Source organism: Rhododendron vialii, chromosome 4a (assembly GCF_030253575.1).
Source record: "Rhododendron vialii isolate Sample 1 chromosome 4a, ASM3025357v1".
Classification (NCBI taxonomy): Eukaryota; Viridiplantae; Streptophyta; class Magnoliopsida; order Ericales; family Ericaceae; genus Rhododendron; species Rhododendron vialii.
The window spans coordinates 34,918,855-34,943,481 of record NC_080560.1 but is presented as its reverse complement, the minus strand read 5'-3'; the positions used below and the strand labels follow the sequence as shown (position 1 = coordinate 34,943,481).

The following is a 24,627-nucleotide window of genomic DNA, read 5'->3' as shown; positions in this document are numbered from 1 at the left end:
AAATGCAATCACAAATAGTTTTGTATGCAAGTGGCTTTTTTCTGTTCTCTGATGTTGGGATATACAAAAGGAAAAAGCTAGTTCTCGCTTATAAGGTACGTCTGGGACCAGTATTTGTTGTGTATGTATTCAACGACTTTGCATTTTGCAATCGTGTGCTACTCATAAATGTACTACTCCAGTAAGGATGGATTGATGTTAATGGACCTGCAAGTGGCTTGATCATGCAAACACGTTATTTTGTCATTTTTTTTTCATTTTTGACATGAACATGCTCGTTGAGACAAGTCAACTGTACAAAATACGACTGCTATGATGCTCATACTTGGTGTTCACACGTGTTTCAACATCGAACACACCAACTTGAAAAACTTTGAACTTCATGATGCTTGGACTTTCAAATTCAAATGACTGACGAATTTATTCATCGCATAAAACCGCTCGCTAGCCTTGTTAGCTATATGTGCAAAGTAGGCAACATTTGTTTAAAAGGTATGTTGTGCCAAAGCTCTTCTTGCCCAAGAGACTATGCTTTGTTTGGAACATGTGAAAAAGAAGGGGAAAAAAAGGGAAGTTCAAAATTTTCCCCTTCCCTTGTTCGGTTTGAGAGAAAAGAGAAGAGAAAATGGCAAAATAGAGTTCTAGGAATAGTAAATTTCCCCCTTCTTTTCCTCCCATTTTCCTTCATAATATTTTCTCTTCCCCTTCGCTCACTTTCCACAGTTCCAAACAGAGCATAAGTGAAATGCAAAAGTATAGATTGCATTAAACTTGGTTGAAAAAACAAGTATCACACCAGGATTCCTATTTCTTCATGTCCATACCTCATAAAAGAAACACGTCAAAAAGCCAAACATATACAGTACCAGCAATGTAGTACTATTTGACTACCAACACCAAAAAACAAGTTCAAACGGGTAGGTACATAACCAAACACAACGGGCCTACTCAATAGAACGATCTGGTATCAAAGTCATAACGCAGAATAACAAACTCAATCTGACAAGTCTTCGAGCCTCTTGGCAACATTAAAAGTTTCGTCGTGATCACCAACTGCTGTTCTGCAACTGCCAACCCCGCTCCTCCCATATCAAAACATTCGTCAACAGTACCATCAGTTTGTATTATCAACTTCTCCAAAACTTCAGCGTTCTTCAGAAAATACTCCACCATTTTCAGTAGCCCACCATCCCCTTGAAATTTTTCAAACTTAATTACCTTGAGGTTCAAGCGTAAACAAGGAGGAACATTCTGAGGTGGATGGCAAAGCAAGGGCTTGTCCTCTCCCTCGTTGGCGTCTTCTCCCTCGCTTCCCTTGCTGTCATCTTCTCCCTCGCTGTCATCTTCTCCCTCGTTGTCGCCTTCTTCATCATATTCATCTCCATCGTGTTGAATTTGATACCCCTGTTAGATTATAAATTAGGTAGGGCACGAGTTAATGCAAGTTTCATAAGATTAGAAGTTTTACAAATGGAAATCCTTCAAGTCCACACACCTCTTTGAAAACAAGACTTTCTAGGCAAGGTGATTTCTCCAAGAATTGTGACAACCATTCCCATCCAACATAGCCCGCACCAAGTACCAAGGAAGTCAAATTAGGAAAGATTGGCAGCTCAGAATCAATCTCTTGAACATCCTTCATACGAATCATACCGGAACATTCCACTTGGTCAAATATCGAGAATAACACTAGTATTTTGATCGGACAAACTGTTAAAGTGGAAGTAGGGAATACCAAGGAAGCATACCTCCGGGCAATCAAATTCCAGACTGGTGACTAGTGTCCAGTATAGCTTCCACCTGGTTGATAAGACGCTTGTCGCAACTGCATTTTTTGTGGGAACAAAAGAGAGGATTCGGCCGATAACGTTGCTTGGTAAGTTGCTGATTCTATCTTCACCTTGCATGACATTCTGCTTCTTAGAAAGCTTATGCCTTCTGGACTTTGAGCCCAAGTTTGTTCTAGTTAACCAAAAGAATATACAAATCAACTTTACAGACACAAAAGTCCGGAGAATTTTCGTAATAAACACATCAATGAGGTGAGGCCCGCCGCGCGTGGAAATGCAGCAAGTGGAAATGCAGCAGTACAGCATTAAAGAGAGGAATACGCAAGGCACAAGGCTAAGGACATCGAAGACCTCCCATCTTATATGTGGAAAACAACATGGGCTTAAGAAAAGAGAAAGGAAAACGTATCAGAGATTTTGAGAACACACTACTCCCACCTTTAATCTTAGTGTAAGGAAACACCATGATTACACTTTGTGAAAAAAATCTCCCATAATACCTTTCACCATGATTGCACTATTGAGTTGATTCATGTTGAGTTGATAATTACTGATTAAAAAAAAGGGTTAGAAGATTCCATTTTCACCTTGACTTTTTTGAAATGTCTTTTTTTGGAGTTTGGACATCAAAAAGTAAAAGCTAGACTAAAGATTGATGGAATATTAGAGTATCTAAAATGCTCTAGTTCATCTACAAGGAAGATAATGAAACCAAAGATTTAATAATTAAACATTCATTCTGCAGCCAGAGCTTGTAAGATGCGCAATAAACAGGTACTTATCAAAATTTACATATTAGTGACAACACTAGGAAAGAGTTCATTTCACTGATCAAATCAATAGCACATAATTCAGGAGAAAAAGATATTCACTAAGTACTAAGAACATCTTGTTAAGCTAGAACCCAATCCGTCTATTTTTGGGCCGTTGTGGGCTCATCCTGGAACCATAATTATGATCGGAGCCGTTCCAATCGTAGCCCTCACAAGGAAATTTATGCTTTCCAAAACTAATTAGTGGGAATGTTTAGCTAGGTGAAAAAGTAACATTTTCCAAGAACAATGAATGGTGTAAGCTCTAGAATTCTTTATGCCACGCGCGGTGTTTAACTATCGGTGCCTGATCAAGCTAGAGCTAACTTTCTAAGCAAGTGCTAAGTCAGTAAGCTTCTAATCAGGGCTTATAAATGAATCAAGCCGCTCCGGTTTGAATTTTTTAAACAAACCAAACTTTAATATTTTTTAAAACTTGTTAAGCTTTCCAACCAGTTGCAGATAAAAAATATAAAATTCCAACCAAGCTCGAATATCCTGATTTGTGCATCTTTAAAAAATTCAAGGTACTCGAGATTGGTTGATTAAATCTCATTTGGGATCTGTTCATCTTATAAATAAGCCAAACTCCAAAATAATTTTTAAAAAATTCATAATCTTTTCGAGTCTTATCAAACCAAGTTCGAACAATCAACCGTTGGGCACGTTTAACCAAGTGGGCCCACAACAGCCCAAAACTGAACTAAACTGGACTGATCGAGAGTGGATGGGAGCTCCAATTTTCACCCATATTTTGCAAGGGCTCAACCATTAGTCCAACTACATCAGCAGTATATATACGATACCTTTGAAGCAATATCCATTTAGTTCCTTGAAAATGATACTCATACCTTCCCATGATAAGGCTGCGGTGTGGCGGCGGCTACCGGCGTGCGAGGAGGACTTTTAGGGTTTTGCTTTTTCAACACCACTGACGAAATGAATGTTATTCGAACTTTACTGTGTGTATTTATTTATACTCACGTCGTATCAGCTTCTCCTATATGTAATCCGATCGATTAAGTTTAAAATTCAAATTTTGAAACAAGGGTCGGTTTGGATAAAAATCCTTTGTTTGGATTAGAGGGGAGAAAATATACCTTTTCCTCAACACTTTCCTTCCTAAAATTCTCTCTTTTTTAAAAGTTCCAAAACAGAGCCTAATAAAGGCTTGGTTTGGAAATTATGGAAAATAAAAGGAAGGGAAAATAAAGAAAATCACTCTTCTATGTATTGTTTGGTTTGAGAAGAAAAAGGGAAGAAAATCGGGAACTCAAGTATTGTGCAGAGTGAAATTTTTGTGAAATTTTCTTCTAGTTTTCTTTTTTAAACTGCCTTGAATTCATTACTTTTTGTTTGTAGAAATTTATAACTTCATTATAGCAATCCGTAACATTTGCATATAAAATTGAAAAACTTTGCTTAGAAATTCATAACATTTTTCTCTTTTCTCTATATTTTGATATTTTGCAAGTAAGAGCATCCGCAATGGTAATAATCAAAACCAATAACCAAAATGTATCACGTCAGCATTTGATTATCCATTTAGTCCATAATCAAATTTAATAACATCTACCTCCACACTGGTTATTTTTACATTCCTAACAAAAAAAAACCCCCACAATGCACATTTATCCAATCGTAAATGAGTTCTAATCACGCACCCGACCACATCAAATTATTTTTCTCGATGAGACGAGTCCAATATGGGGTGTTTTTGAGTTATTGAATTTGGTTATTGAGTTTGATTTTTGAGTTTTGGTTATTGGTAAAAATTGTTAAGTTTGGTTATGAAATGAGTGAAATTTGGTTATTTCCTAAAAAACTTATAACTTTACTTATTACAATGTTGGGTATTTTTTGAACATTATTGTTAAATTTGCTTATCCACATTCATTTGCTTATTACAATGGGGGATGCTCTAATGTCAGTAGTATCTATATCTATAATCTAAATACAATCACAATCGTTTTGGATGTTAGCTTTTTTCTGCTCGATCATGTTATAGGATATACAGAAGGAAAAAATTGGTCCTCGCTTATAAGGTATGCTAGGGGACTAGTTTTTGTTGTGTATGTATTCAATGACTTTGCAATCGTGTAGGGCTCATAAATGTACTACTCCTGTAGAAACTCTATATCCATCTCAAAACCAATTGGCAATGAGTGGAGAGGTCCCAGATGTTATTAAGTGATCACCCATTCCACTCCCAAGCAATGTGGGATTCTATTTCCTTAACCCCCCCTCACGTGCAGCCGCATTTGAGGTCTGTCACGTGTGGCCACTTTTTGGGTCCTATCATCGTGCAACCTTTGTGTTGGTCTGTCATCGTGGGGTGTGGATTGTTAATTTTTAAAATATGGGGTGGAACGGGCCCCGCTCTGATACCATGTAGAAACTTTATATCCGTCCCTTTTTTAGAGTCCAGTATTTCATTTTGGGCTGTCCCTTAATAAGTGTCCATTTTGTAAAGTTAGTGGATAAAAGTTGGTGTATTGTCTATTTTATTCCTAAAAGTAGATTCCATTTTAAAAAGTTAGTGAGTAAAAGTGTACTGATGATGGGTAAGTAGGAAAAATAGAGGAAAAAGTTGATGTGAAATGTATAATAATGATGTCTTTTTAACAAGTTGGAGTTACGAAGCAGGACATTTAAAAAGGGACGGAAGAAGTAGTACGGATCGATGCTAATGGACCTACACGCGGCTTGAACATGTGAACGTGGTATTTTGTAATTTTTCCATTTTTTGCCTGAACATGTTTATTGAGACAAGTCAAATACAAAGACGACTGACTGCTATGATGCTCACAATTGGTGTTCCCGGGTGTTTGAACATCGACCGCCCAACTTGAAAACTTCGAACTTCATGATTCCAATGCAAATGATTGAATTTATTCATCGCATAATTGCTACACCGCTCCCTTGCAAGCGTCGGCAGCTATATCCGCAAAATAGTAACACACTTTTGTAAAATGTATGTTGTGCGGAAGCTGTTATTAGCCAAGTATATAATATGAATAAGTGAAAAGCCAAGTATAGATAAAGCAAAAGTTGGTTGAAAAAACAAGTATCAAACCAGGATTCCTATTTCTTCCTGTCCATCCCTCATAAAAGATACCAGCAATGTATATGGCTACCAACACCAAAAAACAAGTTTGAAAGGGTAGGTATCAAAAACTAGTACATAACCAAACACAACGGGGCCTACTCAGTAGAACGATCGGGTACAAAAGTCATAACGCCGAATAACAAACTCAATCTGACAAGTCTTTGAGTTTCTTGGTAACATTAAAAGTTTTGTCGTAACCTCCAACTGTTGTTCTGCAACCGCCAACCCCGCTGCTCCCATGTCAAAACATTCGTCAACAGTTCCGTCAGTTTGTATCAACAACTTCTCCAAAACTTTAGCATTCCTCAGAAAATACTCCATCATTTTCAGTTCCCCATCATCCCCTTGAAAGTTCACAAACTTGATTACCATGAGGTTCGAGCGTAAACAAGAAGGAACATCCTCAGGTGGATGGCAAAGCAAGGGCTTGTCGTCTCCCTCGCTGTCTCCTTCTTCATAATATTCATCTCTATAGTGTTCACTTTGATACCCCTGTTGGATTATAAATCAGGTGGGGCACGAGTTAATGCAAGTTCCATAGACTGAAAGTTTTACAAAAGAAATTTCTCTAGTCCGCACACCTCTTTGAAGACAAGACTCTCTAGACACGGTGATTTCTCCAAGAATTGTGATAACCATTCCCATCCAACATAGCCCGCACCAAGTACCAAGGAAGTCAAATTAGGAAACACTGGCAGCTCAGAATCCATCTCTTGAACATGCTTCATACCGTAACATTCCACTTGGTCAAATATTGAGAATAACACAAGTATTTTGACTGGACAAACTGAAAGTGGAAGTATGGAGAATTAAGGAAGCATACCTTCCGGCAATCAAATTCCAGACTGGCGACTAATGTCCAGATTTGCTTCCACCTCTTTGATAAGACGCTTGTCGCAACTGCACTTTTTGTTGGAAGAGAAGATAGGATTCGGCTAATAAGGTTGCCTGGTAAGTTGCTGATTCTATCTTCACCTTGCATGACATTCTGCTTCTTAGAAAGCTTATGTCTTTTGGACTTTGAGCCCAAGTTTGTTCTAGTTAACCAAAAGAATATACAAATCAACTTTACATACACAGAAGCCCGAAGAATTTTCATAATAAAACACATCAATGAGATGAGGCCCACCTCATGTGGAAATGCAGCAGTGCAGCATTAAAGAGAGGAATACACAAGACACTAGGTGAAGGACATCGAAGACCTCCCATCTTACGTGGGGAAACAACATGGGCTTAACAATACACAACAACAGAACCCATGTAGTCCCCAATCATTGGGGCTTAACAATAAAGAAAGGAAAACGTATCAAAGACTTTGAGAACACACTACTCCCACCGTTAATCTTAGTGTGCTTTGGGAAATCTAACGTATTAAGGAAACACAATAATTACATTAAGAAAAAAAATCTCTCATAATACCTTTCACCATGATTGCACTTTTGAGTTGATAATTACTAATTAAAAAAGAAAGGTTAGAAGAGTAATACTATCCATTTTCACCTTGACTTTTTTGAAATGGACAGTCTTTTTTTGGAGTTTGGACATCAAAAAGTAAAAGCTAGACTAAGATAGATGGAATAATAGAGTATCTCTAGCTCATCTACAAGGATCAGGAAGAAATTGAAACAAAAAATTTAATCATTAAACATTCATTCTGCAACCAGAGCTTGTAATTTGCACAATAAACACGTACATCCAAATTTACATATTAGTGACAACACTACGAAAGAGTTAGTTTCATTGATCAAATCAAGAGCATGTAATTAACGAGAAAAAGACATTCACCAAGTGCTAAGAACATCTTGTTGAGCTAGAACCCAAAATAACTCAACTTCCGTCTAGCCTCCATTCCGTCCAATTTTGGGCCGTTGTGGGCACATTCAGGAACACTACGATGATCGGAGCCGTTCCTATCGTAGCACTCACAAGGAAATTTATGCTTTCCAAAAGAAAATTAGCGTGAATGTTAAGCTAGGTGAAAAGGTAACATTTTCCAAGAACAATGAATGGTGTAAGCTCTAGAATTATTTGTGCCACGGTGTCGACCCATCGGTGTCTGATCAAGCTAGAGCTAACTTTCTCAGCAAGTGCTAACTGTGCTATAGTAAGCAAGCTTCTAATTAGGGCTTATAAACGAATCAAACTGCTCGAGTTTGAACTCTTGTTGGCTGCTCGTGAAAAGCTCATTTGAGATTGATTGGTTACATAAACAAACCAAACTTTTAACATTCTTTGAAACTTGTTATGCTTTCCGACCGGCTACTGATAAAAAAAAAAATTTAAAAAAAGCTTTCCAACCAAGCTCCAACAAACTACTGCTCTGTGCGTTTGACCTATGATCATAAGGCTCTGTTTGAAACTTATCGAAAAGAAAGGAAAATTAAAAAAAAATTCCTTTCCATTGTTTGATTGGGAGAGAAAGAGAGAAGAAAATAAAAATTTTAAGTTCAGTGAATAGTAATTTTTCCCTTCTATTTTCCTCCATTTTTCTTTTCCTTTCCTTTCTTTTCTTTTCCATATGTTCCAAACAGAGCTTAAAAAATTCAAACTACTAGAGATTGGTTTATTAAATCCTGTTTGGGATCCGTTCATCTCATAAACAAGCCAAGCTCCAAAATACTTTTTAAAAACCTCGTTATCTTTTCAAATCTTATCAAACCAAGTTTGAACAAACAACTGTTTGACTCGTTTAACCAAGTGCCCACAACGGCCCAAAATTGAACTCAACTGGATTGCTTGAGAGTGGATGGGAGCTATGTCTGAACCCCAAGATCTAATCTAACAATTCTAACAATATTAACATTTGCCAATAAAAGAACAAATACAAAAGCTCAACTTTTCACCCATATTTGGCAAGGGTTCAACCATTAGTCCAACTACATCAGCAATATCTATACGATACATTTCAAGAAAAATCCATCTAGTTCTCATACCCATACCTTCCCATGATAAGGCTGCGGTGGGCTGGCTGCCGCCGTGCGACGGTGCGAGGAGGAATTTTAGGGTTTTGCTTTTTCAACACCACCGACGAAATGAATATTATTCCGACTTAAATGTATATTTAATATACTCACGTCGTATCAGCTTCTCCTATACGTAATCCGATCGATTAAGTTTAAACGTCCCCAATTATGGTGCTGATCTCGACTGTAATTAAGGCGGATTACTATTTAGAATTTGAAGTTCAAATTTCAATTTTTGAACAAGGGTCCGTTTGGGCGAAGGAAGAGAGAGGAGGAGAAAATAAAAAGAAATTAAATTCTGTCCGTCAGCACCCCGTGGGTTCCTTTTGCGCATTTTTTTGAGTAATTCAAATCGTATATATTATAGAGCATGTAAAATAATGTTTCTACGCAAAAAATCAGATTGTTCAGACATCGATAAATATGTTAAAAGTTGAGTTCTAGAAGAAAAAATAAACGGCTTGGATCTTCTTTTTTTTACGTTAAACTATCTACAGCCATTCATTTTTTTTGTCTAAAAATTCATAGATTCATAAGTAAATATTCATAACATTTGATTAATTTTTTTTTAAAATATTTGCTTAGAAAATCATAACATTTTCCTAATATCTAGGCAAAATCTCATAATATATATAAATGGTATAAATTCAAGATTGATGTTATGAATTTATCTGCAAAATATTATGATTTTTATACAGCAATTATGATTTCAAGATTGATGTAATGAATTGTTATTTGCAAAATATACTGAATAAAGGAATTAAAGGAGGTGGATCCTGTGCACACTCAAATACTACTACAGTATCAGCTTGGGAGGAATTTCAAAGTGCCACGTTTCCAGAATGAAGATAGCATGTGTTGTACTGCTAAAAGCTTGAATTTCCTCCTATTTCTACACTCGCCTCGTCTCTAACCCATGACTTCAAATCTTACGAGGGTGAAAACGGTAACTTTTGACATCTTTTTTTGATCCAACCCTGATGTCAAATGGAGTTTCAAATCCAATGTAGATTTGGCTCCACACTATTTGCTTCAAATTTAATTTCCATACCAAAACTACTTTTGAGCGAGTTTGTTCGTTTTGAGTTTTGGGATTTTGGATTCTCTCTCAGCGCACGGTCTTTAATAAATTTTCTCTCAATCATTATTCTCATTTATCTTTCCACTAAAAATCCAAGCTTTGAGAAAAATGCATACCTCAAAGTTGTAATTTTCCTAGTCTAAAGACCTCCTAAAATCTAGTACTACGTAACCACACTAAAATCCTTTGTAGTAGGGGTGTGCAAAAAACCTGAGCCCCGAAGGGTTTCGGGTGGGGCCGAACATGTGGTTCGGTCGGGTACAGGTTCATTTTTTGAAAAAATTCAGTTTTCGGTTCGGGGCTCGGGGTGTTGTTTTTTCCAACCCGACCCGACCCGACCCGACCAAAAGACAACAAATTAACATAGATTACTTCGGTTTTGGTCGGACCCGACCCGATAAAAACCTGACCCGACCAAAAAAATCGGGCAGGCGGACGGTTATTCCCCTCCTTCGGTTCCGGTTTGGGGCCGAACCCGACCCGTCCAACCCGTGCACACCCCTACTTTGTAGTACCGGTCCAAAATCTTAGGTGTTGGTTTGATAACATTTTTGCTAACACTTCTTTTCTTTTGTGTTTCAAATTTCCAGAAACACCCTTTGGTTTTTTTTTATTTGCTATAGACATTTGAGATATTCTCAGTTATGGTGCAAATAAAAAGGAAGTAATATGGGAAGTTAAACTTGCCACCACTCATTAATTAGCAAAAGAAACTGTAGGTTACTAATAAAGACACATTTATATCATCAGATTCGAGTTAGGAATTCCCAAATATACAGATCAACAATAAATATCCATCCAAGAATGCTTCAATCGCGACAATGCGAACTTCACGGCTCACTTTTTCGACAGTATCTTCGATCAATGGTTAAGAACTTCTCAAGTGGTTTCTAATGCAAAATGCAGATTGCTCCCTTTGATGTTGAGCAACGTCGAGAATTCTGCATTGATCATCATTTCAGCTCGTTAGAGGGATATGCTTACGCGTAAGTATTGAACGACTTTCATCAGTCTGAATCTGTGTCGCGGAATGGTAAAGGAACCGCCTTCACGGCCCTAAACTTGCCAACGTTGTTCAGATGCTCATTCTCCAACCTATTTTTTTGCAATTCCATGACAAAAGTAGAGGGAGCTTTAGAATTAGTAAGCAACGTGTTTTCGAATTCCTGGCAAGTGTTCTAGCATGAAAAAGGAAATGTCAGAGTGTTTTCAAAATTTTCGTTGCTGAAAAAAGGTTTTTTCAACCAAAAGGATTGTCGATACGATAACTGAATCAATGGAAATTAAAATCATTCCCAATAAGGCCCAGAGAAATTGTACCTGTAGAAGTTCCAGTGCCCACGTCGAATGACCTCCAGTGAAGCCAGGAAAAACTCTAGCAATCGTGGTTCAGACTGCCCGATAGAGAATCGCACCACGGTCTCCACCCAAGCAACTCTCAGGACAAAATTGAATGCCTACAACAAAACTATGCTGTGTTAGACATTTTGAGCGTAGAACCGAGACGATGGTTTTGTTTTCCATTTTCCAAACAACAATGTTACATCTCACATTGAACATCTTTTACTGAAATGTGTTCACAATATAGTGTGACAGTATTACATTCAATTTGGTGTACTTCACACCCTATCCCGGAACCAAAATTCTAGACCCGTCTGTGTCTGTATTGGTTTTCGATTTTGAAAATGGAGACGATCACGAAAGGGCAAGAGAGAGACGGGGAAAACTCACGATTGACAGATAGTAGATGCTCTTGTTCTTGACAATGAGGTCGTCTCTGAGCCATGGGTTTTTGGATTTCGGGTTGAGGAGTCCCCAATCCTTGACAAAATCCCAGTACAACTGATACGTTGTGGCCACCAAGGAAGTGACCAACACAATAGCCATCCAGAGTTTGCTCTCGGGGTGCTGGGCGTGGGTTAACCTCTCGTAGGTTAACCTCGCCCCGGCTGCAACCATGGCCGAAACGTACTTTCCCATGTTTGCCAGGTGGTCCGTGTCACTTTCGTCGTACCATCTTCTTGCGCACTGCGGATTACACAAAAAATACCAACAATTATATAAGTTTAACAGAAAATCAGTTAATAACCAAAAATACGGCGCAAAAAAAATGAACAAATTAGGCCGAATTAGTAACTGGATCTCCGATTTACCTGCATAGCGCGCCAAAAATACGGCGCAAAAGAAATGAAATAAGCCGCTTCTCTGTAAAACTTTCCGGTTTTACAAGTCTCGTACCGGTGTGTTTTGAAACTTCCGGCAATGAAGTAACATGCTGTGGACTCCATATGCCTTAGCAGTGGAATCTGTACACACCAACAAAGTACACAGCAAGATTCAATGAACATCATTCTTCATTCTTCAGTTTCAAGTAGTACAGCAAGTAGCATTGTTTTGTAGGCTTAAATGTTACCTGACTAGTAAGTTGGTCAGCCATGAAAAAATCAACCATCAAAACCTGTACGTTTGATCGAAAAATTCGCATAAGTTGCTATACTAAAATTTGTTAAAGAAAACTGAAGACTTCTGAGGATCGAGAACCAGACGTACCTTGTAAAATGGAGAGAAGACTATGTTTCGTATTACCCGGAGGAAACAAAACCGAGTCGGGCGATAGAAGACATTCAGTGGACAGATGAGCAGGGTGATAAACATCTAGAAATGACATGAAAAATCACGCATAAAGTTAGAAAATTTAGAGGTAAAGCTCTTGGATTGTGCATAGTAAGCTCTACCAAAGGAAGACCACTTGTGTGTAAAAGCCCGACCCGACCCAGTTTTCATTGAGCTCGGGCTACCTGGCCCGACTCACCGGATACTTACATTGTTTGTTATTCAGACAATCGAATCGGGTTTTGGGCCTTTTATCAAGGAAAATTTGGTGGGTCTTTGGGCACGGCCACCGGTTCCCTATAAGGCCGATTTGGACATGAAAAACGTACAATGTGTGGGATGGGCGGGCATATGTTGGGGTTACTTTAGGCTTGGGTAGGCATCAGACGGGGCCACTAGCTAGCTAGTCACGTTAACTGAAAACGAAAAAACGTTATCGAGCATGCCTTGAGTTACTAACCAGAAGGAGGATTCCCGGAATGGCATCGACTTGTTGAGGCGAGAAGCCATTGGAGAGCAGCACGAGGTGTATCACCATGGCCGCGACCACCGCGGTCATGAGGGAGGTGCAAATGAGGAAAGCGTCTCTGTATTTGAGGGCAGTGGAGGGCTGGAACTCGAATATGAAGTTGTAGTTGATCCTGGAGCTCTTCCACAGGAACAGATTGCACCCGTACATGAACAAGTGCAAGCTTAGCAGAGCAAACATGCTGCACAAATACACACCATTTTATTAGTTTTCGAATAATGCATATATTGTTCCAGTGTCAAAATTATGAAATGTAAAGCGTACAAATTGGGGGATAGCGTTAGACATCCAAAGTTTGCTCGACCCTTCTCGCGGGTCCAATTAAATTACTCGACGGGTAGGCAATGACCGGTAATAATCGGGGTTGCGACAGATAGCTCATTAGAAAAGCCTAAGTGAAGGTCAAGTCTGTTCGAAATGGAGATACTGAATTTGGCAACGTTTGAGAATTAAAATCTTGCTTTTTGTTCAATGAAAAGAAAATTTCTTACGAATGCTGATTTTGTATTTTACAATCAGAGCATTCAAACCATATTTCTATCATGCTAAACAAAGAAAACCAATTTTTAGCCTCTTTCAATTCGATTTCTTTTCCTATCTTTTTCGTTTCCATTTCATCTACTCTTCCCTTAATAGATTCAAAATCCAATATCAGACGTGCATACAACATGAATATGACTCCTTTCTAGAAGTACAATCACTTCTTAGCGGTGTATACGACATATGTGCCGTTACTTATATTAGACAGTTCATGAAAGTGTACTAAACGTACAAAGTCAGGGACCGTAAAAAACACTTTTGGACGGCTCGGATTGCCCACTACGGCCCTATATTGCAGGAGTCCCCGGGTCCCTAAATGTAGGCTGTGATCACATTATAATGGATTGGTCATTTCAGGTATTGGATTAGGGCTGTAAACAAATCGAGCAGCTCGCGAGCTCGGCTCGGCTCATTTAGTAAATAAGCTGAGCTCGAGCTTTCGGGAGTAGACGAGCCTCCCTTAACGAGTTTTCGGCTTGTTAAGGGAGGCTCGGTTCGATTAAAGAAGCTCATTTAGTAAATGACTAAGCTCGGCTCGTTAAGGCTCGAGCTGAACTCGAGCTCGAATTTTTAGCTTGTTCAGTAAACGAGCTGAGCTCGAGCTCGACAAGGCCTAGGCTCGGCTCGGCTTGTTTACAGCCCTAGACTATGGATGTAATTTAGGGGTATTTATGGCCTAACAAAATTTGTGACATTGAAGCAGAGTACAATATGACAGGAAACAACAATAGCAATGGAGAAGAAGATAAAGCAGTAGAGATATATACATGCGAAAAAAAAAAGGCAGGAAAAAGGGACCTGAAAACAGGGTAGACAGTTTCCATGTAAGATGTTGTAGGAGAGAACATCCCACACAGATGTGCTAATATTCCGTAAACACTAAATAGTGTTACAAAACAACCTGTAGATAATCCTGCAACCACAACCACGACCACGACAACAACATTCAGTAAGAAACAGGGTATTTTTGGGATTAATTTCGTTTGTAGTGAATTTTATTTTGAAGATTTTGGTTTTTTACTCTTTATAATTCTTCTCGGCAAGATGAATGGATAATTAAATAATTGACGCAAAACTAACAAAATTCAGAAAAATAAACAAGATAGTCCAAACTTAGCCTAAGTGTGCTTCCGGAAGAAATTTATACAGTATGTCGATATTCCTTTCATTTTTATTTTTTTTTGTGAATTTTCCTTTTGTGTGTATCTTTTTTTTCTCAATTTTTAATCAAGTTTTGCTTTTAACTTATCAGCTAAATATATTCGAGAAGAGTAAAAAATGCTAATTTCTGAAGAACTTCATTTTATGCTTTCATCGCTATCGATATTGAATGAGCATCTTTTACAATAAGTTCAGCTATAACAAACATGTTTGTTTGGGCAAACCGGAGATAATATAAAAACTAAGCAAAAGAAATTCTAGGGTATTTAACCTACATCAACATCCTGAAATTGAACCAACATAAACAAATTAAGGAGCAAAAACTAAAGTACTCCAATTAAAACTAACTTAAATTGAAAGCATGCAAGTTAATTAGCTAATAAGTCTGCCACCCTATTTGCTTCCCGCCACACTTGGCAAACCTCTTGCACATTTTATCGGGTCATCAATGTCGGTCTTGGACACATGTATCATATCGAACTAGGCCCAACAACCCTAGTAATTCTCAACAAAAGTGTAGGTACGCACACTCCATAAATTTGTTTAGCTACTATTTTAGATTGCTGGTGGGACTATATGTTCTAGGGTATTTAACCTACATCACATGTATGAGATTTTGTGAGGTTCCATCAACAAAACAAAACCGTGTTGAACATAACCCCGTTACCTCTGGGAACACCTATGTATTATTTGCAGAACCGTACTGAACTACATAGGCCCAACGATTCTAAATTTGACGAAAAATGTGGGTACGCGCACTACGTAAATGATTTGTTTAGCTACTATTTTAGATTGCTGGTGGGACTATATGTTCATAATGAGGTGCGCCACAATGTCTATAGACTATAATCATGAATTCAAAAGCAATTTGAAGACCTTTTAGTGTGACCTCAGACGGACCCAATACTGAGAGAGAGAGAGAGAGAGAGAGAGAGAGAGAGAGAGAGATTATTACCAACAAAGAAGGTAAGCATGTGAGAATCTTTGTGCTGATGGGGTGTTAGGAACTTCATAGCCTTTTTCCTGTCATTGTTGGCGAAGTGCTTTGTGAATAAGGACTCCACTTCGTCCATGAGTCTAACCACCTTAATTACCTCAACAACAATTTTTTACTGTAATTAATTAATTCCCTTTTCACAAAATTCGCACTGAATATATGCCATTAATGCATTTTCAAATTTATTGTTTACATCCCAATAAAGTGCAAAGGAAATATAAAACGTAAACAAGATGACACTCTATATCTCTAACCACCTCTATATGTCTATCACCAAGGCGAGACTATATATTTGATAATAATAAATTTTTTTCAATGTAGTAGTAGTAGTATTTTCTAGAGTCGGGAACCATCCTTGTCTATCACATGAATTTTCTCCTCAAATTTACATAAATAGTAATATTTATTTGGCTGAAATTTTTTGGATTTTTTAAATTTTATTCTGAATTTTTATATGCTTTGCATTATTATTTTTTTGTTTTTTATGTACCTTAAAGGCAGGAATTTATAATAAAATAAACAATTATGATTGAAGCTAAAGAAAATTGTAAATTCAAGACTAAACTATTCAAACAATCAGTTTTCTAAGATTATGTTTGTGTGTTCGTACTTTTTGGTTATGGTTCATAATACATTTTAAACTTTTCGTGGTTCTCTTGTCGAGACGAATTCAAAAGGCTAAATGTGGGTCGTTAGGATAATTTACTAGTATCTGCAGTGTCAAATGTGTAAAAAAAAAAAATTATCATAAATGTTTGGTAAAAAAAAGTTTCAATGGAGTTAAGTGATTCCACTAATAAATGTTTGGTAACTTAAGAAATCTCTTGATTTGTAAGCACTCCCTAATTCTTAATTAGCAACATGTGATTTAGTTGTCATAATTGTTTGCTTTACGTGCATAATTATCATAAGATAGGATACAAAATGAGTTTGATAAAACAGTTCTCCCTCCGTTCCGTATTTAAAGTCCAGTATTTCATTTTAGATTGTTCCTTAATAAATGTTCATTTTGTAAAGTTAGTGGGGTAAAAGTTGGTGCATTGTTTATTTTGTCCCTAAAAGTATATTTCATTTTGAAAAGTTAGTGAGTAAAAGTGTAATGATAATGGGTAAGTAGGGAAAGTGGAGAAAAAAATTGATGTGAAAGGTGTAATAATAATATCATTTTAATAAATTGAAGTTACGAAACAGGACACTTAAAAATGGACGGAGGGAATGTAACTTAATTGTATAAATCAACACGTGAAAGAAAAGAACATCTTAAATCAAGTAAACCAATAAATGTTTGATATCTCCAAAAAAGTTCTTAACTTGTAGGGCTCCCTTATTCTTTAGCACAAAACATGTGATTTATACACCTAATATATTAATTTGCTCTTTCTTTTTTGGGAAAATTTGATCGAAACATGAAAAGAGATCGAGTAGGGAAAATTTTGCAAAAAATAATGGCATCTATACGAAAGAAGTTATACTTTAAATATTAAGAAATGATTTTAATCACGGGATTATATGAAATAAGAATTTACCTTATCAGAACTAAGAAAATAAGATCTTTTCACTACTTGGAGGTAGATTGCTGATGCCTGCTCGTTCGATACCTGTCTCACGAAACACAAAAATAAGGATATGATTAATTTTACGCTATTAGCTTGCTTATGCATATGCCATGTTAACCGGGACGTGTAGCTGTAATTAGGTAGGTTCTAGGTTCGATTCACTTTCTATGCGGAAGAAGTTGATGCGTACCCTTGTTTTTGGATTGGAAAGGGCTTTACTAATCCAGTTATAATAATAAATCATGGTCATTAATTAGAATCTACATAGTGATTGTTTTGCTTTAAGATTAATTGCTCTTTCTTATTTTATCCTTTTGAAGAAAATAATAATATGATTAGTTGTTAGAGACTCACACCCCCCATGTGAAGTTAGATAAGAGTATGGTCATTTTGTATAAGTTTGTCCGTGTACGGAACTGAGTGTCATGAGATTGTGGCACATTTTTAATTTACATGCAAAGTTTTAATTTAGTTATCGCTTCGCTTTCTTGCGATATTATTAATAAGTTTTTTCAGTTACAACAAGATTTACGCCGATTATTTCATTTTTTATGAGCTGAATTGCTGATCGATGTCCCTAGCTAGTGTCCGTTGATTATGAAGAGAAAGGTTGCAAAAAGAAAAAAAAAAAAAGGGCCAAAAGTGATGAAAAGGAGAAAGGGAAATGAAAAGACGATTAACTTTCTTTGAAAATGTAATTAGGATGAATTCGCGAAAATGTTATTTTCAAAAATACCCTTTCAACTATTACGTTTTGTCAACATAACCCCCTTAAGTTTAAAACTCATCAACCTCGTCGCTTCAACTATCAAAACTCATTAACTACACCCCTTCCGTTAAAAATTTGGATGGAAACACACAAAAAGACTAAATTACCCTTTTCTATTCAAACCCAATTAACAAGGAAAAAAAAGGAAAATATATAATTTTTTAAATAAAGTATAATTCTAGAAAATATAATTTTTTTACTTCTTGAATTTTAGCAATATATATATATAGGGAAAGTCTATATAAATATATTTATATATTGACACAGTAGAAACCAATCCTCCATCTCCGACGGCACTCCGGCGGTACCGTCACCGGCCACCTCTCTCCCTCTCTCTCTCTCTCTCTCTCTCTCTCTCTCTCTCTCTCTCTCTTCGTATACCCACCGTCACCAGCGTCGTTGAGTTCGTTTCCGCCGTCGTCGATTTGGATTTCGATTCCAGAATCTGTCGTCGTCGATCTAGATCAGTGAAAGGCAGAGAGAGAGAGAGAGAGAGAGAGAGAGAGAGAGCGAGCTGTTTCGTCGTTGTAATCGATTGAAGAACTGAAATGTGCGGGCGGCAAGTAGGGAGGTGTTGTTGAGGGCGGCGATGTTGACGGCTGCGGTGGCGGCGGAAGGGATGGGGATGGTTGAGGTTGTGGGAGTTGGGGCGGAGAAGATGGAGGTGGGGCGGAGAAGATGGCTGCATTTTGTTAAGGGCGCCGATGTTGACAGTGGTGGCGGCGGAAGGGATGGGGATGGTTGAGATAGTGGGAGTTGGGGAGGAGAAGATGGTTGCATTTTGTTGAGGGCGACAATGTTGACGGCGGCGGCGACGGAGGGGATGGGGATGGTTGAGGCGGCGGCGGCGAGGATGACAGAGAAGTTGGTTGGGAGGAGGTGGGATGTGAGGGGGAGGGGAGGGCAGTTCTGAGGGAGGGAGGAGGGGAAAGGGCATTTTAGGCTTAGAATTTCATGTTCTGTCAAACTTAACCATTTTCCGTCTAAAAAGTTAACATTTTCTAACAGAATTGGACGGAAGGGGTATAGTTGATGAGTTTTGATAGTTGAAGGGGTGATATTGATGAGTTTTAAACATAAAGAGGTCATGTTGACAAAACGTGATAGTTGAAGGGGTGTTTTTGAAAATAACCCTAATTTTCTCATAGTAAGTTGTTGGGAAAGAGGGTTTGATATTCAACCACATCAAATTTTAGTAGTATTTCTCTCTTTCAGTAACTTTCTAGTAGAGATCTTGCTAATCAAACAGACTCAGAGTATTCTCGTTATATTTGTGGAGAAACTTTTTGGTATCACCGGTATACCAACGACATGGTATCCCCTTTTTACAAAAAAATGTGACATGTGGCAAATTGTATGTTTTAAAAACTTCCTATAATTATTCCACTCCAATTCACTATTGGTGCTAAAACAATTTGTTTTTTTCCCGCCTCTGTCCACAAAAAACTAACCCCCACCCAAATTACTCCCTTGCCTATCCCAGCAGGGTGGAGATTTCGGATACAATCTGTTAATACGATACAAACACGACACGAATATGACACGACTTGGCAACACAAAAATTAAATGGGACAAACACGAATTTGACTTATGTAACTCGATAAAGACACAGTAACTATTTAATTTTCCGGATTGACACGTTAACCCAAATCAACACGATTCTAATATGACACAACACGATTAACTGTGATTCTTTTCAATTCCCTAACTAGTACTATATGATTTGATTTTTCCAAAATCATACTTGGTTAATTTGTGTTGAAAAAAATCAAAGAATTACGGAAATACAAGTCATGCATGTTACTATAGAACTCATTGTAGAATATTTTTTTCCCAAAATCAAAACCAACTGAATATCTAATTTTCTAATTATTTGAGTTTCCATGCTAAAAAATTCTAAAATTAAATAAACATCATTTAGGCTGGTGTTCTAATTACTTTGCAAACAAGATTTCATACAATTATATAAGACCTATGACATGAAAAACTCATAGTACCCCATAATTATTACGCATCTCTCTTACAAGGGATAGATCATTTAGTTGAAAAAACTCATAGTATATATACCATAATTATTACTCATAGTATCATCTAATCTCTATGCTTTCAACGGAAATTTTACTACTGTTAAGTTTAACCACGGACCTTTTCTTTTTTAAGAATGGTTTATGTCCTCAAGATTTATGTTTTACCTTTAAATTAAAGTTCAAAAAAAAATTGAATGAGAAGAAAGCAAAGATGTTAGCAGGGATTGGCGCAGGAGTAATTTGGGCGGAGGTAGTTTTTTGTGTACAGAGGCGGAAAAAACTAATAGTGAATTGGGGAGGAATAAGTACGGTTGAAATCCTAAAAAATTACAGTTTGCCACATGTCACATTTTTTGTGAAGGTATTTGGTATACCGGTGATACCAAAAAGTTTCTCCTAAAACTGATGAGAATTAATATATATGACGTTGAATATTTCCAAAGATGAACTTCATAATTGTAGTGGGTATGAAACGGATAGGTGAGTAACTTACCTTGTCAAATTTCTTGAGTATCTTGGTAAACGCCATCATATTTAAAGAGCTGCCAAGAAAAGAGCCAAATTAATAAGGTTAACACATGAACACATGCATGGGAAAGTAACTAATTTACAAAAAATGATCTAATTATTAATGGGAAAATTATTCAATATTTCCGCGGGTGTATACTCCTTTCTTTCACATAACATGTAGGGCTCATGCGAGACCCACATGTTATGTGAGGGAGTATACATCCGCGTGAGTACTGAATAATTACCCCTTGTTAATGCCACAATTCCATGTTGCGTTCGTCTAAAATAGAAAGTGACTTGTCTTTCTGATTATTTTCCCTCATACTATTGGATTCCAGTTTTGAATACTGGCCGTGTGTCTAATCGGATATCAGCATCGGATTAGCCCATATATCCAAGGTGACCAAATATTATCCGGTATTTGATTGAAATATTTACGACACAGATTAAAATCGTGAACGTTCGCACTACAGATTGAGAAATCAATTAATCAATTGAAAAATGAACCTGTATGTTTTTAACAGCCCAAGGCCTCTGTAGAGCTCCACAAAAGCTCCCCTGATCATCTTTTCTGCACATTGGTTCTTTTTCCTGTTTATGAAATCAGTTCCTGGGCCCAATTCTTTCTTGGGATTCTTCAGTACATCTTCCCAGAGCATCGATATCGCCCGTGTTGGGTTCCCCTTCTTCGTTTTCGATTCTTTAGGTGAAACGACGAAATTTACACCGTTTTTTTCTACCGTGGCACTTGCATCCTCTTTCCGTGGGGTTTCGATGGGGCTTTCGCAATATTCCGTCGGGCTTTCTGCGTAAATAAAAAGCTCAAAAATTTATTGACGCCGATGAAACGAACTTTAAGTACTGATGGGGAAATATGCGGAGGAGAAATGATAAATTGTTTTGCGAAACTTATCATGGAATCAACTTCAACCGATATCGAAAGCGTGACAAGAGAGTTAACATTAGTGCAAACTAATTAAAACCACTCAGTAGAGGTTCTAGCATATGCGCAACTCGATTGATTCTGAGAAACAGATCTAACCATCCACCAACGAAGGCTTATTTAAAGCTAAAACAAAGGTCTTATGGACTGGCCCGAAGGAATAGATCCAGCAGTTTGACGGTGATTGTTTCTAAAGTGACCAAAACATGAAGCTTCTCAATAAGAAGAGAGCAATTGGGATTTAGGACAAAGCACTGATGCCCTTTTCGTCGTTACGCTAATTTTGGTCCTTTCCTTAAGTAGGAGGTACATGTGTTGATTGAGGAAATAGAAATATTCCCTCTCTCGGTCTCTCCTATGCATTAGAGTAAATGGTCAAAAAATAAGAAATTTAACAATATGAAATCATTATTATTATTATTATTTTGTCGTTCGTTAATCATAATCTACTCTATCCTAAGGGTTTTGAGGAGGAGAATGAGTGCTTACGGGAATGGAACCCCGCCCATGTGCATGAGAGTATAAGGGAGGCACCAATTGCATTCCACTCCACGTGAAATTACGGTTCAAGAAGATTCAAAACGCCACCAAATAAAATGTCAATGATTTACCAAATTACCCTCAATTTCAAGAATTTTGTCTCAATGACAGGTGTCGAAATGTAATTAGGAGGGCTTTGACTTAAATTTTCAACTTTGGTCCGTATTTACATACTTTGTCTTATTTTTCTTATCGAGACGAATGATTGGATGTAAAAATTTGATCCGAATCTGACATACATAAAGAGAAATCAACGATTAAAATAGACAATTACCGTTCGGCTAAATAAGCCACTTGGCTTATTTTTTTGTCATTATTTAAATTTTTTTCGCATTTGTTAGTTTTTTGTCAATTTTTGGAGAATTATTACTTCTTCATGATAAAAGGAATCTAAAAAGTAAAAAATTACGATCAAAATCCAATTTTTTTTTGAATAAAGACAAAAAAAATTGGCTTATTGGCTTATTTTTTGTCTTTATTCAAAAAAATTAAGTTTCGATCGTAATTTTTTACTTTTTAGATTCCTTTCGTCATGACGAAACAATAATCCCCAAAAATTGACGAAAAACTAACGAATACGAAAAAAATTTAAATAAAGACAAAAAAATAAGCACTTGGCTTATTTAGCCGAACGGCCTAAGAACACAGATTAACGCACCGGAATAATCCGAGTTCCAAGGGGAAGACGTGTAAGAAGGGGTGGTAAATCCGGCAGACGACTTCGACGACAGACTTTTCCGGCGCCGGTCGCTGAGGATTTGCTTGCGTTCATTCAGAGTCTGCAGCTGCTTGTTGATCAGTTGATCTCCTCTCTCCAGAAACTCTGCCTCTCTCGTCTTGTAAAACTGGTTCACCTTATTTAGCTCCTCGTCCAAGCTCTCAAAAAATTGCTTAACCTGAAAAGTAAATTACGAAAATGGGGCCAATCTTAGCTAGTTCATGAGGTAAAGGTAATTTGTACTTTTCGAGACTCTCTCAATATTTTTCTTCTTCTTATTGTATAGAAATTTTTTTTTTACCCTAAATGAATAAATTGTAAGTGAGTCAATGACATATTAACTCGTATGTAGCCACTTTATACCGGGCTTTGCAAGTACTTGAATTCGGCTCCCTGCTATCATGGACTACAAGATTGGTTCTCGGCGGTTGGTCGAGGCCCACGTAGACCGGTCCGGAGGCCCTTTATTTTTTTACAAAAAGACATGGTTGTAACGTACACAACTAACATACTAAAATTACTGTAGTAAAGCTAGTTAGCCGCGGATCAAAAAAAAAAAGCTAGTTAGCCTAGTACCTCATCCTCCTCAGAAAACAGTTGCACAAGCTCAGTTTCATACACTTGTTCACCCCCATCATCTTTTCCTTCCGTAATCTTGCTCTTCACCTGAAAAAAGTTCAAAAGAAAACCGTTCAAATAAGTACTCATTTTTTTAATTAAATGTGATATATTAGAAAAGAATGTTTTGTCTCGTAAAACGAAAAATAAATACTTAAAAAATAAAAATTTTAACAGAACGGGGCCTTAGTCGATAGAAAACTTTGCGGTACCCGTTGGGTGTCGTTTTCAGTGATATCTTTTGTGGGTTGTTGAATTAAATCCTTTCTGTTAGCCATTCACGATGCTTTCGTGACAATTATTGACACAAAATCTGCACCTTTAACTTTACTGGCGATAACCGAAAACTTGAATGAAACAGCAAAATATATTGCGTAAAGAGCAAATCTGTCACAATAAATTGCCGGAATTCCTAAAATAGAAGAACCATACGGAATTCCAATATTTTGGCACGTAAAGTAACCCCGAAAAGCGAATAACGATCGAGAGTATTGTTACATCGATCCATCAGATTACTGTATATTCAAGACACTTGTTTTAGCCTGAATATGATGCCGCTTATCTTTACTTGACGTACCATTATCAAGTTTCTTAATAAATTTATTGCCGTTTCAAAAAAAAACCAAAAAAGGGAAAACGTTTAAATTTCGCTTTCACCACCTTCCGAATTGTACCGAAACCAAACAAGCCTTGCTAATAAGTGATGACTGAGCTTTTGGTTTTTAATATTAGTATTTCACAGTGTTCAGGTCAGCTTACCGTCCAGATTTTCGTACAGGGTCTTCAAATAATAATATGAGGCTTCAGTGCCACCTTTAAGCCATATTTATTTATTTATTTATTTTATTGGCTTGGTTTAGAGATGTGTTATTTTCTTTTTTATTTGCCGTTAGAGATGTACATGTATATATATATATACCTTGATAACCTCTGAATTCTGTCCGGCATTACGGAAGTGATCGGAGATTCTACTGATGACAGCACGAACGGGGTCGAAAATGGATAGGCCGAAATCGACGTTGGCGTTTTGGACTTGCTTGGGCTTTTGGGCGAGCTTGATCTTCTTCACGTGTTTCTTCAGCTGCCAGTAGTTAACGAAAGCCTCTTTCCATTCAGGAATGAGCTGAGCTTCAAGCTCTTTCGAGAACTTCACCATTGGAGAGAGAGAGAGAGTTTAGGAGGTATGAGAGTAAGCAAGGTGGTTTATATATAGAGATATAGAGACAAAGGAGAGAGAGAGAGAGAGAGAGAGAGAGAGAGAGAGAGAGACATGTGTATAAGTACCAAACTTGTAGTTATTGAAAATATGAGAAATGTTTTTAGTCATTTTTTAGTGCATTTTTCAAGAAAC

General features: G+C 37.3%; 3 protein-coding genes across 5 annotated transcripts; all 3 read right to left on the bottom strand.

Annotated features, from left to right (window-relative positions):
* Positions 1–927: 927 nt before the first annotated feature.
* LOC131323513 (F-box/FBD/LRR-repeat protein At1g13780-like) lies at positions 928–3,614 on the bottom strand. Its single transcript, XM_058355350.1, has 4 exons — positions 3,454–3,614; positions 1,749–1,962; positions 1,496–1,636; positions 928–1,404 (listed from the first exon to the last, which is right to left on the bottom strand). Exons 1-4 carry the CDS (start codon positions 3,459–3,461, stop codon positions 949–951), a joined length of 819 nt encoding a protein of 272 aa, XP_058211333.1. The 5' UTR covers positions 3,462–3,614; the 3' UTR covers positions 928–948.
* A 2,093-nt stretch (positions 3,615–5,707) lies between these two features.
* On the bottom strand, positions 5,708–6,436 carry LOC131323515 (FBD-associated F-box protein At5g22730-like). The gene is made up of 2 exons (XM_058355352.1): positions 6,293–6,436; positions 5,708–6,203 (listed from the first exon to the last, which is right to left on the bottom strand). Exons 1-2 carry the CDS (start codon positions 6,419–6,421, stop codon positions 5,811–5,813), a joined length of 522 nt encoding a protein of 173 aa, XP_058211335.1. The 5' UTR covers positions 6,422–6,436; the 3' UTR covers positions 5,708–5,810.
* A 4,039-nt stretch (positions 6,437–10,475) lies between these two features.
* Positions 10,476–24,543, bottom strand: LOC131323503 (phosphate transporter PHO1-like). 3 transcript variants are annotated; one of them, XM_058355331.1, is made up of 15 exons: positions 24,196–24,543; positions 23,235–23,324; positions 22,599–22,836; positions 20,965–21,262; positions 20,441–20,489; positions 17,122–17,193; positions 15,554–15,683; positions 14,236–14,350; positions 12,829–13,078; positions 12,306–12,410; positions 12,169–12,213; positions 11,909–12,061; positions 11,487–11,783; positions 11,076–11,212; positions 10,476–10,850 (listed from the first exon to the last, which is right to left on the bottom strand). In XM_058355331.1, the coding sequence occupies exons 1-15, from the start codon at positions 24,430–24,432 to the stop codon at positions 10,763–10,765; spliced, it is 2,304 nt and encodes a 767-aa protein (XP_058211314.1). In that variant the 5' UTR covers positions 24,433–24,543; the 3' UTR covers positions 10,476–10,762. The 3 variants fall into 3 exon arrangements, with proteins under 3 accessions (XP_058211314.1, XP_058211315.1, XP_058211316.1); XM_058355332.1 differs by having other exon boundaries at positions 10,476–10,696; positions 24,196–24,465; XM_058355333.1 differs by having other exon boundaries at positions 23,489–24,448.
* Between the last annotated feature and the right edge of the window lie 84 nt (positions 24,544–24,627).